Source organism: Semicossyphus pulcher, unplaced genomic scaffold (assembly GCF_022749685.1).
Source record: "Semicossyphus pulcher isolate SPU_LCO1_2020_fin unplaced genomic scaffold, fSemPul1.0.p SCAF_2, whole genome shotgun sequence".
Lineage (NCBI taxonomy): Eukaryota > Metazoa > Chordata > Actinopteri > Labriformes > Labridae > Semicossyphus > Semicossyphus pulcher.
The window spans coordinates 11,152,055-11,167,102 of NW_027211693.1; the positions used below are offsets into that span (position 1 = coordinate 11,152,055).

Consider the following 15,048-nt stretch of genomic DNA (forward strand, 5'->3'; position numbering starts at 1 on the left):
AACAAGTAGGCCTACGGTAAAATTAAGTGTATAAGACGCACTTTTAATACATTTTTTCCCATCTATTTATAGAAACATTTATAGTTTTTTTTCAATAGCTTCCATGTCCTGTGACCCTTTTTAAACAGACATGCACCATCATGATCACCATTGCAGCCGCCTCCCATACAACAATCAACGTTACCATAGGCTGCCAGGTACAGCTAGCTACCACACTTCTTAGACTACATAAGTAACTGTAACTAACTATAATCAATTACTGCAACATAAAGTGTTCCAAAAGTTCGAGTTTTGAGTTGCTGCTAACTCACTGGGATGAGTTACGTCAAATTTCTTTGAGGACTGAGTTAAGTTAACTTACTTTTATTAAGATAGACGGTTAGGTTTTACAGTGTGTTGTTTTGCCTTGAAATATAGCCCGGTGTTCCTTAGTTCCTGATTCTAACAAACTGTCAGATTCACTACTTGTATATAATTTGCAAACATGGAATACAACATTATAACAGCACTGAGCATGATGTCAGAAGAAAATGGCCACTGTGTGAATATGGTGATTTGCAAGACTGCCATTGAAGCATTTAGGTCTCTGCTAGTTACCTAAGATTTGACCCACATAACTGGAAACACCGAAGTCAGCTCAAAATCGCATTAAAAGATTATTTAACAGTATTGTTTTTACGCCCATTTATTAGCCATACGCACCATTTCCTTTCCTCTCTGTATGACGTTAATCTGCTCCCCTTATATTTTTCTGTCATATATAATCAGGGAAAAGATGACGGGTTACAGTGGGAGCCAAGCATAAGCTTCCCAAACTGCCTACCAAATCAGACGTCACTCCACCCTCATCTGTGGTCGACAATAAGTGTCTTTTTTTCTTTCCTTTTCCTCCCTCCCCTTTCCATGTTCTCAACTTCTCTCTCGTAGGCCACAAGTGTTTGATTCGCTGTCTGGCCGTGCATATTAATGAGAGAGGGACAGCGGGCTGCTTTTAAAAGAGCTGCTGCCTGCTTCTCCACGGAGAGCCAGAAAACGAGGGAGGGAGAGAGAGAGAGAGACCTAAACGAGTGATTGGAGATTCATCCGAGCGCTCAGGACGCACAGACGGAGTTGCACAATCAGCGCTCCGAAGGGACTCCAAAAAAGCAGAGAAACCCTCAGCGCTCCTTCAATCCTGTCATCCAACAGAGGCAGCAAGTGGATCTTATTTACAACTCGGAAGACTTTTGTTAAGTGTTTTGTGTTTTTCGCATAGAGGCGGTTTGGAGAGCTCGGATTTTGTGGAACAACGTCTTTTTATTACTTGTGAAGACATGCATCGGTGCACAGCGGTGCTACTTCTGTTGGTGGTGGCCTTATACTTCCTAAATGCAGAAGGTAAATACTTTTTTATATGTTTAGCTTGAGTTAGTATTTTGTTTTGCACATAAACTATGGTTATGTAACGGAATAGCAAACAATAGGTTGAGACGCGGTTTTTCACACCTCATTTGCATTATTATGTGTGCACGAAGGGAACGATTTGGGGGATTGAGTGCAAAATCACTCGAGTTTGTTTGAAACATGAGTGAAGTTGACGCCAAAGATCCACAAATCTCCTGCACAGGCTGTGAAAACAATAACTTAATTCAAGTGCTCCGCTTGAATGTTTTTACAATATACCACCTGCTGCACGCGTTTTACTTTTAATCTGATCAAAAACCTAAAAGTACTTCGTGATTTCATCAGCTTATTACATCTATTTGAATTGACAACGTCCTAAAACCAAAGTGTAATGATAAATACAACTGCGGTGTAAAAATCTGATCTCATCCTGCGCCTTAAACTGGCATCTGCAAGCTTTTATGCTCCCTGAACACCACTCTGCATGTCTCTGTGAGTCTGGCAAAACAAGTGATTCTCACCATATGTAGCTGGAAGGATTAAAGCCAGTTTTTATGGGAGCATGTTGGGATTCAACGGAATATAGTTTCTGTGAATAACAGATTTAATAAGGATAAAAGTCAGTAAAGCATTTGCAAATCCTAAATGTAATCTAAACATAAGTAGGATGCATTTAGCAGGGGCTTTAAAGTGTTTGTTTGATCATCTGAAAGCATGTATTTTGTAGTTGAGCTCAAATATCATATTTTGTGACAAAAAAGGGAAAAACAGATAACTTACAAAACATTGACTTACACTCAGCTTATGAAGTATTTCATGTTTAACGTTTATAATATGTTAAAGCAGTCACCATGCGTGACTTGGTACAGGACATAGCATCTCGTCTGAAGCCATTTACCTCCGTAGAAGCCCTGGTGTACGTGGATATTAACCTCAGTGTCCACACTTTTATTGGCTCTTGTATGTTCTGAGTGCTGGCCCCAATGTGGGGACGGTGACAGATTTAATGGCCCGCGGCAGTGAGGACAGATAGCAGGTGATGGATGAAGGAAACCTTGGACTCTCCAGGTCATCAGCTCCCCATCACAAATATATACAACCCGCCAAAAACTCATTTCCTCTGCCTTTTATACAGCAGCATAAACTGTGTGTCAGAAGATGGACTTAGATGACTGCATCTAACCTCAGTTGAAATCATGCAGTTATACATCCAAAGGGCTTACAGTGCAAGAGTAGTCTTATAGAGAAGAAGCATAATAAAGGGTTTTATTTTGAAGGCACAGGTGAATTTATAAATCATGTAAGCTGCATTAAAAACATTAGACTTTTATTTTGAAATAAGAAATAACAGCAGGCAAATTAGACACAAGTCGTCCTACTTTTAATCCATCTTTGAGTTTAATTTATCCGTGGTTATTTTTAGCTTGTTTATATGACTTAACTTAAGCAGTGAATGTGATGTTGCAGCCGTGAGTTACCAGACTAAAATGTTGGCTCTGCTAATCCTCTCTTGTCAGCGTGTGCTTTAAAGATAAACTGTGGAGCGATTTGGAGCCAATTTGCTGTCAGATCTCAAAGTATTAACTTTCTATCACTTCAATCTTTGTGTCAGTTTCATAGCTGGAAGTAACTCTGAGACAAACTTTAATAATCTGTCACACAGTTTCCACACGATCAGTTTCCTTTAGCTATAAATCCCCACATTCATTCTGTTTCTGTTTGATGATTAAAGTCGGTCTGATGTTTGTGTGTCTGAACAGCCTACAAGTGCAGGTGCACCAGGAAAGGACCAAAGATCAGATACATGGATGTACAGAAGCTGGAGATCAAACCCAAACACCCGTACTGCCAAGAGAAGATGATATTGTGAGTCTCTTTCAGTCTCTCTCTTTTTGCCAGGTCTCGCCTCTCCTCATGTATATAGTAGCAGTTTTTCCTCCTTCCTTTGTCTTCCACTCCTCCCCCCCTTTCTCTCTCCCTGTGCGTGAAGAAGCTGTAATATCACAGAACTTGTACCCACTTGACACTCAGATATACAACTGTCTCTGTGCCACGACTGGCCTCCAAAACACTATAAAAAATGTTTGGCAGCTTTACAGTCAGTATCAAAACATCCTGTCGTCTTTGCTCGAAGCACTTAGGAGGATTTACAGAGTGATAATAAACTGATGATTTAATTTAGCCCACAGTAAGCGGTGATGGATGATTTTTACTTGGATGAAGAACTTTTCAAAACGTTCTCGGTTTGTATTAAAGCTTATTTTTGATCATACAGCTAATATCATGCTGCACATGAAACATGTAGGATCTTAGGTTATGTGGAATGTATGCATCACATACATACTCGTCTTTATTAAATTATGTTATCCCGAAAAGGAAAACAATATCTGTACGTTAAGGTAATGATCTTGATGACTTTCATTTAAATAATTTGCAGTATAACAGACTGGGTGTCTGTGGCGAAAAAATCACAAGCGGCGCCCAGTTAGTGACGCGTTTTCCATCAGCCAGCAGTGGTTGGTCTGCCAGAGAGGGTAGGCGGAGCTAAGCGGCTGCTTTTCCGGTCTCTGCAAATGTTGTGAGTAAACAGTAATCTACTATGGCTGAACAAACAAAGAAAAGATCGATGACTACAGATACAACTTCAACAATAAGTGAAAATCCAAAGAAAAAGAAACAAACTCGATGCTCAGATGAAGGCAAACAGTCTAAAAAGGAAAGCGACCGTCAGAGAGGAAGATCAAGAGTTACAACCGTGACAAAGAGAGCCAACCGTAGATGTCTGGATGAATCCCACAATTACTGCATTTCGCCATTAGGGGGCGCCAAAGAGAACGAAACTGAAATCTTCGAGATTGTCAGTTTAACAATGTAAACTCACTTATCTTAACTCACTTGTATTGAGACTGCATTGTCACTAACAGTTTGAGCTTTGATTGTGACTGACACCCTATCTTTGTGATCCTTCCCCCCTCCTCTTCTTCTCCACCATCTGACCTTTGACCCATCAAATCACAGCTCGAGCAGACAGACAGCTATTATGTTCAATTTGAGCCATTGTGGAATGCAGCATGAACCTCTCAGATGATATCTAGGCCTCTCTCCTTCTCAAGGGGTCCGAACACACTCAAAGTAGCCTGTGGTGCTCAGATATACTGCACAACTCTACATAAACAATCTTACATAACATAGACAGCATGTAGCGTATTTTCTTAACTGTGATCTTTGGTCATTTCTCAAACGTAGTTTGAAATACGAGCTGTGATTTCAGGGTGGAATTCATTTAAAGTTTCATGTCATGAGGGGACAACAGATGGGGATGTTATGTCAGCCTCCCTGGAGTCAGTTTGATGGGCCAACTCTGCTGCCACCTGCTGGCACATTACAGTATTACACATAACTGCAGCGACAGCTGGGAAACTGAGAATGTGGATGTGGCATATGGCATAAATCTGTTTGCTTAGTCTCATTCGTCTCTTTACCAATTTGCTGGTAAACAAAGAATTAGCTGACAGCCAGGTGTTGTTTTAAAAGTTAATTGTCTAAAATGATTCACATTAGGAAAGTAATTCTTCCGTCTTTGAATGTAAAGAACCTGTACAGAGACATACACGTACAGAACTCAGAGGACTGCAGAATTCACCAAAACACTATTAAAATAATAGTGCCGATGTACGTTTATGTGTTTATGAGTGTATAAAGGAAATATAACGTGCTGCTTTCAAAGACTATGCAGTCAAACATGTAGTGAGGAAATCATTTCAGTAAGTGTAAATGCAAAAGAACACTCTGAGAAGTACTTAAAGTTGCCTCCGTCCACTCACAGGTCTGTTTCTCTGTGTGTGTTTGTGTTCCCCGCTGACAGCCGTTATTTAAGGCTGCTCTATTAGCATGAGATGGGGGCCACCAGCCGCTGGTGCCCAGTGAAAAATGAGTCTCAGCGGGCTCCGGAAAGCCACGGAGAGAAAGAGAGTCGGAGAGAAATGAGCGAGAGAGTCCCCCCTCTGGCCTTTGTTGTGGCCGTTTGGCTTACGCTGCTCAGTTTGGCATTCAGAGCGACCACTACTCACCGCACACACAAGCTAGGAGCCCCGAAATGCCCCTGTTTACTCCGTATTTTCTTTTGGCTCTTTTCAGTTCTTCTTTCTGTCTCACGTTGTATCTTATTGTTTCAGTTTTACATTATTTCTTACACTGCTTTTGTTCCTGTTAATCTTTATTTTCCTTCTTATCAGTTTATTTTTCTATTTTGGTCTTGCTACTTATTTAATTTACCCTAAAAGTAGTAACACCAAGCTGTACTACTACTTTTACTCAAGCAAAAGTCTATATTTTACCAATGTCAAATAATGCATGATTTGCATGATTTAGAAGTTGTTGCAAGAAAAGGTAGAGCTTGTTTTAGCTCTTCTTTTCATACTACTTTGCTGATTATTCCGTCTGTAACTTGTGCTGCCGTAAAATAAAAGCACAATATTAACCATTAACGTTTTAAGGTTGAAGTTTAAAGCAGCAGGAAATTAAACAGACTTTATTTCCTTTCACTTTTACCCTTTTAGCCCCCTCAAAGCCTTCCCTTCCTCTGCCATGCTTATGTAACATTTTGCTAACAATATTAGCCTTTAGAGCCGGTGGCTGCACTGAAGCAGCCCAGGTGAATTATAATGAGGAGGAACCGAAGCGCAAATTAACACTGCAATCAGGTTTAATTTCACCTCAGTTGAGCAGCCCGGGGATAAACATCCAGGGTGTGTTTATTACAGCCATGCGGAGTCCAACGGCATGCACGCACTCTCATGTTTTTTTAGTAGCACATTCAAGGCTCAGTTCTTCAGCAACAAAGCATGTACAGCTGCCCAACTAAACCTCAACAGCCGAACAAAGAGACAACTGAATGGGCAGGAAAATCAATGCAGAACTCTTTAATCTAATCTTATAACTGGTGAATGCAGCGTTTTTATTGAGAGTCCAGTCTTTTCTCCTCCAGTCAACTCATTTAACATTCATGGGTTGGTGAGCCTTTGAGTGTGTCAGTGGCTGGAGAGGCCCCATGGCACTGTGGGAGTTTTTTCCCACATTTCTCTTGTTTGGCCTGAATATGCCACATGCAGGCAGGCCGATTGATTCAATAAGCTTAGATGTCACATTTTTAAGTGACAGCTCCATAATATTACTCCTTCGCCAAGTAACTGTCCGGCCGCTCTGTGCACGCTGATCTTTTGAATCGAGGTGGCTTTAACGGCGGAAATGTTATTGAGGGCAGCGCAGAATAGCTGCGAAGAATTGGGGCAAAAATGACCAGTGCCTATTCAAATGACTCAGGCTGGCTTCAAGAGAGTCTGAAAAACAGGGTTTTTACTCAGTTTAACTCCACTGAAGTACTAAAAAAGCATACTTCAAGTTGGCTCCTGCAGTCTTATCTCAGACTGTTGAAGTCTATTTCTCCAGACATATTGTGGAGCCCAATTTTGTCGTGAAAATACATGAATATTATCATGTTAATTATGCAGTTATAGAACTTGTTTAGAAGACTGCTTTTGACAAAGCTAAACCTAAAAAAAAAAAAAGAGTTTTCTTTCTAACATCTCTGTGTTTTTCTCTCTTCTTTACGTTCTCTCTCAGTGTGACGATGGAGAACGTGGCTCGGTTCAAAGGGCAGGAGTATTGTCTTCATCCCAAACTTCAGAGCACCAAGAATCTGGTCAAATGGTTCCGCATCTGGAAGGACAAGCACAGGTAAATGTGATTCAATCAGTCAATACAATTCGTCTGACTGCAAGTTTATTTGTACTTATCTAACCTGTTGCTTATTTTTTGTGTAAGACAACTGAAGATTTAAATTTTATGCTGTAATAGCACACATTTCTCTGTCATGGCTGCACTCATAAGGCTAATTCAGACTCATTAAGTATCAGCGCCTGATGAACATATAGAGTTGATTTGTGTTGGTCGGTTTGCTCTCCAGATTTACCCATGATGCACACGACCTACCCTCTTATGCACCAACCAGTGTGTTATCACTGACTCTGATTATTATATCAGGTCCCATGGCTTCTCTGTGAAGCTTTAATAATTTGTTTTGTTGAAATGTCTCCTTTAATCTTCCCTCCACTTTACGAGGAGGTCAGAGGTCAGGGTCAGCTGACAAAAGCCCTGTGGAGGAGGAAGCAGGGATATAAAGGAACATTTCCTCCAGCCTGTGTCCTTCTACTTACATCCACAAGGCCAACACATTAAATTGAAGAATCATTCATCTTTATTGGAGATTAAAGTGAAATACTAATGAAGGATACGGCCAATGATGTTGGCAGACAAATGTAACTTGTGAGGCATCCAATGCTTGGAATAACAGAAACATTATCTCCTGTTTTGTTTCTTCCTCAGGGTGTATGAAGCCTAAAACCTCCGCTGACCAGCACACGCGGATCAAGTGAGACAAAACACAAGATGACAAAACCACCAGGACTGTTATTTGAGAAGTACAAGATGTGATCTACAATCAAGCTGTACTTCTCCCTCTTCTGCCTGAGATCTGTCAAGCACATTAAGAGATATATTTACTACATATATATATATACATATAAGCTGGTGGGCTCATTTCAGTCCGCCATCTATCTAGATACAGTCACTCACTACTCCGTCTTTACAACTGTAGTTAAACGTGTCCAATAGTGGACGAGACGTCACCATCTGTGTTCACACAGCTGTAGGCTTTGTTCAGTTTTTTTCGTAAAGAGACTTTCTGTTTTCATTCTGAAGAAACTTTCCTTTGAAACATGCAGTATGGGTTGTTTCACTCTTTATTCATAATGACAATGCCAACAGTTAGGATCTGTTTACCTGGGAGGAGATGTTATATTTGAAGTGCATCAAAGAGAGAGGCAGTCAGTTTGCTGTTACATATAATGCAGAAGTTGCTATTGTTTATTCACATAGAGGAGATCTACCACTGTGTGTGTTTACCATGTTACCATGCTAGTCATATGTGTCAAACAACACACTACTCTGCAGCACCCATCCTGTAAAATATGAATAGTTAGTTTGTGCCATCGCTACATACAGGACAGTCTGTGGGTTCATTAAAAAACTTGATTATTAAACACACAAAGAAAGCAAGACTGCCTACAGTTTACACAAAGACTATATAAAAGAAGTGGACGAGCCCAGAGGGTGGATATGCATTGCTATGCCTCTAGCCTGATTGACAGGTCACGTTTAAAGTGACTTTATTTACTAGTCAGTTGTACTCTAAACGGGACTGTGACTTTCAAAATAAACATCATGCTGTATTGAAGAAGGCTTGAAACCAGGGACTGAGACCATAAAGTTATTGGGGAAATGTATACTGAGGTAATACATCATGTGATAAATAGGGTCCCCTTTCTCAAAGAATTCTATACAATTAGACTACAGGAGCTGCCCCCTGCTGGCCATCAGGCAGAATGCAGCCTCTACATTAGCTTCAAGAGGCTGCGTCCACTTCTTTTATACAGTCAGTGGGTTTACATCAACAAGAGAGATTGTTTAGTTACATATTTAAAATAAAAGTATAATGAAGCAATATCACATAAAACCACCTACATTACTACCGGTACTTACTGAGCTATGTATATTATCATCTGAAAGGATAAGGCTGGAGATGGTCTTTATTTTAAATCATATTTACCAATATTCAATGAAAATATCTAAGTCAACAATGCACGACATGACCCTTTAAAAACAGATCAGGAGTATTTTAAAAGGCTAAATAACTCCCTTTAACAGCTGGGCTCTGCAGTTTTAGCAATGTCACTCAGACAGGACTAAATGGTGCATTTGTTGGGGAATATTTTCAGCGGTGGAATAATACTCGTCCTGTTTATGGTAAAAAAGAAGATTACCTATTCAACAGTGTAACAGCAAAAGTGTGTGTTTTGGAAAACAATAACTTTGGAAGGTACAAAAGAATACATCGGGCCTTGGGTACACAGAAAATAATTATTCGTAGGATGAATTAATTGGTGGTTTTAATGTTTTTTTTTGACAATAATAAAACATACAGTGTATTATCGAACTTATCCATTATGGGCTTTGGACCTTGTTACTGTGTTCTTTTGAAGGCTTGAGCGTTGAAAGGGGACTATTTGGTTTAAAACTCCAGCTTTCTGAATCATATTTACTACTTTTAAACAAAACAACACTCATTAATTTCATTCCAACACATTCAATACATGGCAGTTATTTCATTTGTTCTGCTAAATATCCTTTCAGTATCCACTACAGTCCTACCTGGGTGATGATACCCTCTTACAATCTTACAATCTTTGTCGATCTCCTGGACATACAGTCAAACGTGTTATTATTTTGTATGCAGTGGATACACTTTGTGACAATGACTTTTGGATGTTGTTTTGTTGCCACCAAACAGAATTCACTCAAGAATATATCTGCATATGAACAAAAACACAACATTTCATTTCCCTTTTGAAGAATGTGCATTACTCTTGTTTTATATCTTATATAAAAATATATATAAAGAAGCATTTTGTAAATGGACCAGTATAGCCTATATGTTAGTGAGAATGAATTCACCTTAGGACTTTATAGTGTCATGTATATTGTATTACTGCATTAGAGTTGTTTTTGCTATTTAAATCTTGGTTTGGTAACAGATATTCGGAGGATGAGTGTTTGGACTTGCCAGTCAAACACAGTAAAACATTCCAGTGAGTGTAAAACAATAAAAACAGCAATAAAGTGTCTATAGAGCAGCTGATGTCTGGGTTTTATTCATTGACTCAACTCGACAATGAAACTAAAGAGAAACAATGCTGTTACAGATGTGAGAAGAGGAAGGCACACAGAGTTCGTTTAAATTAAAGTGCTATGAGACAAATTTTCCACCAGGTGGCGGTGTAGGCCAACTGATTTTTATAGGCAGGACATGGTAATATAATGGATGAGATTGTTTACCTGTACATATTTTAGTGATTGATGTTTTAAATAATGTGTATACTCAAATGAGCGGACAGACACTTATGGTATATGGATGTAATTTGTGAAATAAAAGCACAATCAACATTTTCTGGGGGTCCATATGTAAAGTAAATACTTATATCTATATTTAAAGAACATTGGAGTTTACAAATCAGAATTATAGGCTGGAACACTTGACAGTGGTTTCACAAATATATATTAAAAAGTTATATTACTGGGGTAAAGCTAAAGTTCATTTAGTTTTATACATTTATATTTAAGATATAAAGTTATTTTATGTACTTTATTAATATATTTAATGGGTCTACAAAGAAAGTCCTATTTTAGCATCTTCTTTGTTTGTGTACAACTTGATTAAACTAATCAGGTAAGTGCCCTCAATGGTGACCTTGCAATGGAGAAAAAGTGTCCTTCAGGGTGTCCTGGAAAAACATGATAACGTGCTGTGCAGGGTGCCCTTAGAATGGAGAAATACAATGAAGGGCCCTCCAGGATGTCCTTCCAGGGGGGGAAATGTGCCCTGTAGGGTCACCTTCAAGTGTAGAAAATGAGATAACTTGCCCTTCAGAGTGCCCTTTAAATGGATAAAACTTGACTATGTGCCCTTTAGGGTGCCCTTCCATTGGAGAAAACGTGATATGAGCCCTCCAAGGTGTCCTTCCAGTGAGATTAAGTGTCCTATAGGATGCCCCATAAGAGTAAACTGTGATAATGTGCCCTCCAGGTTGCCCTTAAAATGGAGAAAACGCCATAAAGGGCCTTGTTAGTTGCCCTTCCAGTAAAGATTACAGTACCATAAAGGCTGCCCTACATGACCACTGGTGCCCTTTTTATAGTACAACAACTGTCAGTTAGTGGATGACATGAAGGTGGTGGCTAAACTGTGAACAACTGACCTCCTTAAAGCTCCTGTGAGGAACTCTTTATTTGTGTTTGTTTTGGCGCCCCCTGTGGACAAAGCCATACTTTTTATGTCTTTGCTGGTTTTGTCCTGTACATGCTTAAGTGGTGGTTTTTAACAAAGAAATCTCATTCTGTTTTCTATAACAGTGATAAGTATCACTCACTTTAATATTTTGCCCTGGAAAATGTAAACAAAGGCAGCGAGCAGTTCATCACTTTGTCTGACAGCACACCTACCCCCCAAATAATTATATAGATATCTTGACGCTGATGGTCTGGTTTGTATGAAGGAGTATTCGGGCCACACTAAGAAATGATCATTTACCATTTTGAGAATAAACTCGCAAGTCGAGGAGAAACTCACAATGTCGACAATAAAGTCGAAAAACAATGTTGAGAATAAAGTCAACTCCTCAGGTCCATCAGATATCTGATATTTGTATATAATTTCATGGTATCATCATGCCTGATACATTAATGTGGCGAAACACTTGGAAGTGTACCAGGCTTAAGTGGAGCTACATTTAACAAATTTGTATTCTGTAGATTAATTTAATCTGACATTGATTGATCAGGTCCAAGAGTTGACTTTATTCCCGACATTTGGACTTTATTCTGGACATTGTTTTTCGACTTTATTCTCCACATTTGGACTTATTATAAACCCTACTCTGTAGGGTTTGCTTTTGTAGCTCATATAGAGTAATACGAATTAATTTCAGTCTGTTTCATAACCAGCAAAAAAGCCCTCACAGGAGCTTTAACTTGTGACACAGACACTAAGCTGGTTAAACGGTCCGATATTGACACAAAGAATAAAAATCAATCAAACAAATCAGCAATTATCTTTGCTTTATGTTTTAAGTTTGCTGTATATGCCTGTCTGTTGTCTGGAGGGCGGGGTCAGTATTTGGCAGGTTCGTCCCTTGAGGGTGTGTGTGTGTGTGTTTGCGCGTGTGTGTGAGTGAGTGAGAGAGACTCGCTAAGCAACGACCTGCAAACGGGCATCCGAGCCAGTCCGAGCAAAAAACAGGAACCACATTATTTGCGAGTGTCTTTGCAATGTTCCCGACGATATTTCCACGCCGTTTGCTTTGATCTCATCGAAGTTGTCGTCTCTCCAGACGTCGGCTACAGAAACGAAACAAGAAATTAATGCATCTTGCTCCGCGTTCCTGTTTGTTTTGACCTGGTAAGGTACCCCGGAGCGACTGATTAGCTCGCTGTGCTAACAGCGCTTCTTCTGCTTCACTCAGCATCTTAGTGGCTAATGCTAGCCTGCTAAGCTAACTGTGTCTGACGCTTTGCTTTGTATTTTTGTGATTTATTATTGTGTACATGTACTTTATAATTTTATCCACCGCAGTTGTATCTTTAATTGGAGGCTAACATTGAAGTGCACAGCGGGTGTTAAGAAACGTCAACGGCTTCAGTTGTTGTTCATTGGGAGCTAACGGCTAACGGTTAGCAACGGTTAGGCAGTTCCATCACATCTGTGGCTCCTCCGCACAGGCAGCTAACTCTGAGACAGAAAGAGAAACATTGCCCTAAATAATTTAATATTTGATGGTTTTGGGAGGATACAAGCAGAACTGGGCTGTCTTCTTTTCAATTTTGCAGAAATTTGACACTAGAGTTGTTTATAGTTAGTTGTTGTGTATGAAGAAATGAAGAAGATTCATCTGGTTTTGACGGTTATTGAATCCAACCGTTCACAGAAACATACAGTACATCCTGTGTTTCCTGTGTCTGAAGTTCTTGTTCTCCTAGTTTCGCTTTCTGCTCTGACTATTTCTGGAAAGCCTCATCATTATGTGCAAAGGTGCTCCAGCTTAGTCATATAAAACTGTCTGTGCTGGAATGTTCTGGTGTTTTTTTGTGGCATAAGAGGATTTTTCCCTGCTGCTCCTGGTGCATAGATTTTTGTATGCAATATTTCATTAACCGACGTGGATTTAGGCTGACTTTCATTTCTGGGCTTTCTGAAATCCTCTGCACATTGCATAATCTTATCTGGCCATTGCCCTGAATTAGAGGAGGATTGGGCTCTCCATATGGTGTTCAGCCATGTATTACAGTACATTAAGTACATTGTAGGGTACAGATCTTACATTGCATTATCTTTTTTTATTATGACATCCCTGTCCAGTTCATTAGGTACAGTTGTACAGTTCAATGTGATGAATTCGACATGCATGTTTCCTTTAATCTTTAAATTTTATGTTGTTCATGCTAAAATTCAACCACAAATCAATTTTCTTGATTTGTTTCGTCATTCAATATTGAAACTAGCTTCGAGCACACAATGTACGAACATAATACACAAACAGAAATTGATTGATATTGACTGCAGTTGTTGCAACTGGTGAAAGTTAACAGACGGCGTTAAAAAATGGGAATATTATGTATAAAATGTGGTTAATCAATAAACATTTGCATTTATTATCGAACTAATTATAGTATAATTGTTGTTGGAATTATGCATTCATTTTTAAATTTTTTAATAAATATAGAAGTACCCTCTGCAGTTCTGTGAAGTGCCCCTAAGGGTTTCATGTAACCTCATTTGAGGAACAAAATATTAGAAAACCTCTTTAAGACATCCAGTCCAGTGTGACACTACTGCAAACTATGACCGTAATAATAAACATTTGTCATGACATATTGATAACCCAATTATTACTGAATTTTGAGAAATAATAAAGCAGTTAAATATAGTTAAGATTCAAAGGTAACAGCGCTTCTTTTGAAAAAGGTCTTGTTGGTCATGTTTTTTAGGCTCTGAAGTTCCTCAGCTAGAGCAACAACCCAAACAAACAAGCTGAAAACAAACAGCAGCTACTTTGCAGAATGAACATGATCTGTGATCTTATCTGATGGACTTATGCAAAATCTGTCCCATTAGCTCAGTAAAGTTTAGCCAGTTAGCAAAACAGCCAGGTTATTGTGTAAGAGACAGCAGATATGTCTATAGACACTGGAGTAAAGGTCAACTGTGCTGTGGTGCTGATGTTGGTAAAATGTTGTTAAGTCAGCCAGTGTAGTACACTTTGGATTGATGGTGTAATGCACCCAGCTGAATGTTGAGCTGGTCATGTAGTTAAACTTTTGCAGTCTAGTAACACTCTGGCAATAAGTCCTACGTTAAAGAAGGTCAAAGTGGTTTTGTTAGAACTGTTTTAGATTGTGTTGATTGCACTTTATGGTCGATTTTGAATTTGTAGTTTGTGGTACTGTTGATTTGTATGTTATCAGTGAGGTTAGACCACTTATTACAGCATAATGCTTTGTAATTCTGCAGCCCCACAAATATAAGTTAATATAGGCAGGATTTACTGCAGGGCTGTCATATTATACTGCGTTGCTTTCAGCTCCGTCCAGACCTGTAACTAACCATTCGTTTTATTATTAATCAATCTGACAATTAATTCCAATTTCTAGGTGTCCTGATAGCTGACTCCAGCACATTGCTGGTCTGATTTTAGTCTGGGAGATGTGTTGCATGTCATACCCTTGTCTCTCCCCTTGTTACCTGTCTGCCTCTATACTGTCCTATCAGTTAAAGACATAAACGCTCCAAAAATCTCACGATTCATTTCTAGATTTTTTTTTCCAGATATCTTTGAAAATCTGGGAAATTCAAATTTAGATGTTCCGTTTACTGTCATAAATGACAAAAAACACAGCAAATCCTGAAATTGTTGTAAGTTGCAACCTCTGAATAGTTGGCATAGCCTAATTGCTTGACAAATTACTACAATCCCTGTTGATTATAACTGTACTTTC

At 39.2% G+C, this 15,048-nt stretch overlaps 2 protein-coding genes across 6 annotated transcripts in view; both read left to right on the plus strand.

The window, feature by feature from the left end:
- The first annotated feature begins 937 nt into the window (after positions 1 to 937).
- Positions 938 to 10,446, plus strand: cxcl14 (chemokine (C-X-C motif) ligand 14). Its single transcript, XM_069670531.1, has 4 exons — positions 938 to 1,377; positions 3,144 to 3,249; positions 7,006 to 7,119; positions 7,768 to 10,446. Exons 1-4 carry the CDS (start codon positions 1,314 to 1,316, stop codon positions 7,781 to 7,783), a joined length of 300 nt encoding a protein of 99 aa, XP_069526632.1. The 5' UTR covers positions 938 to 1,313; the 3' UTR covers positions 7,784 to 10,446.
- Positions 10,447 to 12,248: 1,802 nt separating this feature from the next.
- fam13b (family with sequence similarity 13 member B) overlaps positions 12,249 to 15,048 on the plus strand; it is a 74,581-nt gene continuing 71,781 nt past the window's right edge. For all 5 annotated transcript variants that reach the window (XM_069670641.1, XM_069670643.1, XM_069670645.1 and 2 more), the window contains exon 1: positions 12,249 to 12,454. The gene's annotated coding sequence lies outside the window, so the exon portion shown is untranslated. The remainder of the gene's footprint in view (positions 12,455 to 15,048) is intronic.

Excerpts from the sequence above, each read along its gene's own strand:
- cxcl14 (XM_069670531.1), top strand. The coding sequence starts at position 1,314 with ATGCATCGGTGCACAGCGGTGCTACTTCTGTTGGTGGTGGCCTTATAC. Across the intron at positions 1,378-3,143 it reads ATACTTCCTAAATGCAGAAG|CCTACAAGTGCAGGTGCACC; the intron begins GTAAATACTTTT and ends GTGTCTGAACAG. Across the intron at positions 3,250-7,005 it reads TGCCAAGAGAAGATGATATT|TGTGACGATGGAGAACGTGG; the intron begins GTGAGTCTCTTT and ends GTTCTCTCTCAG.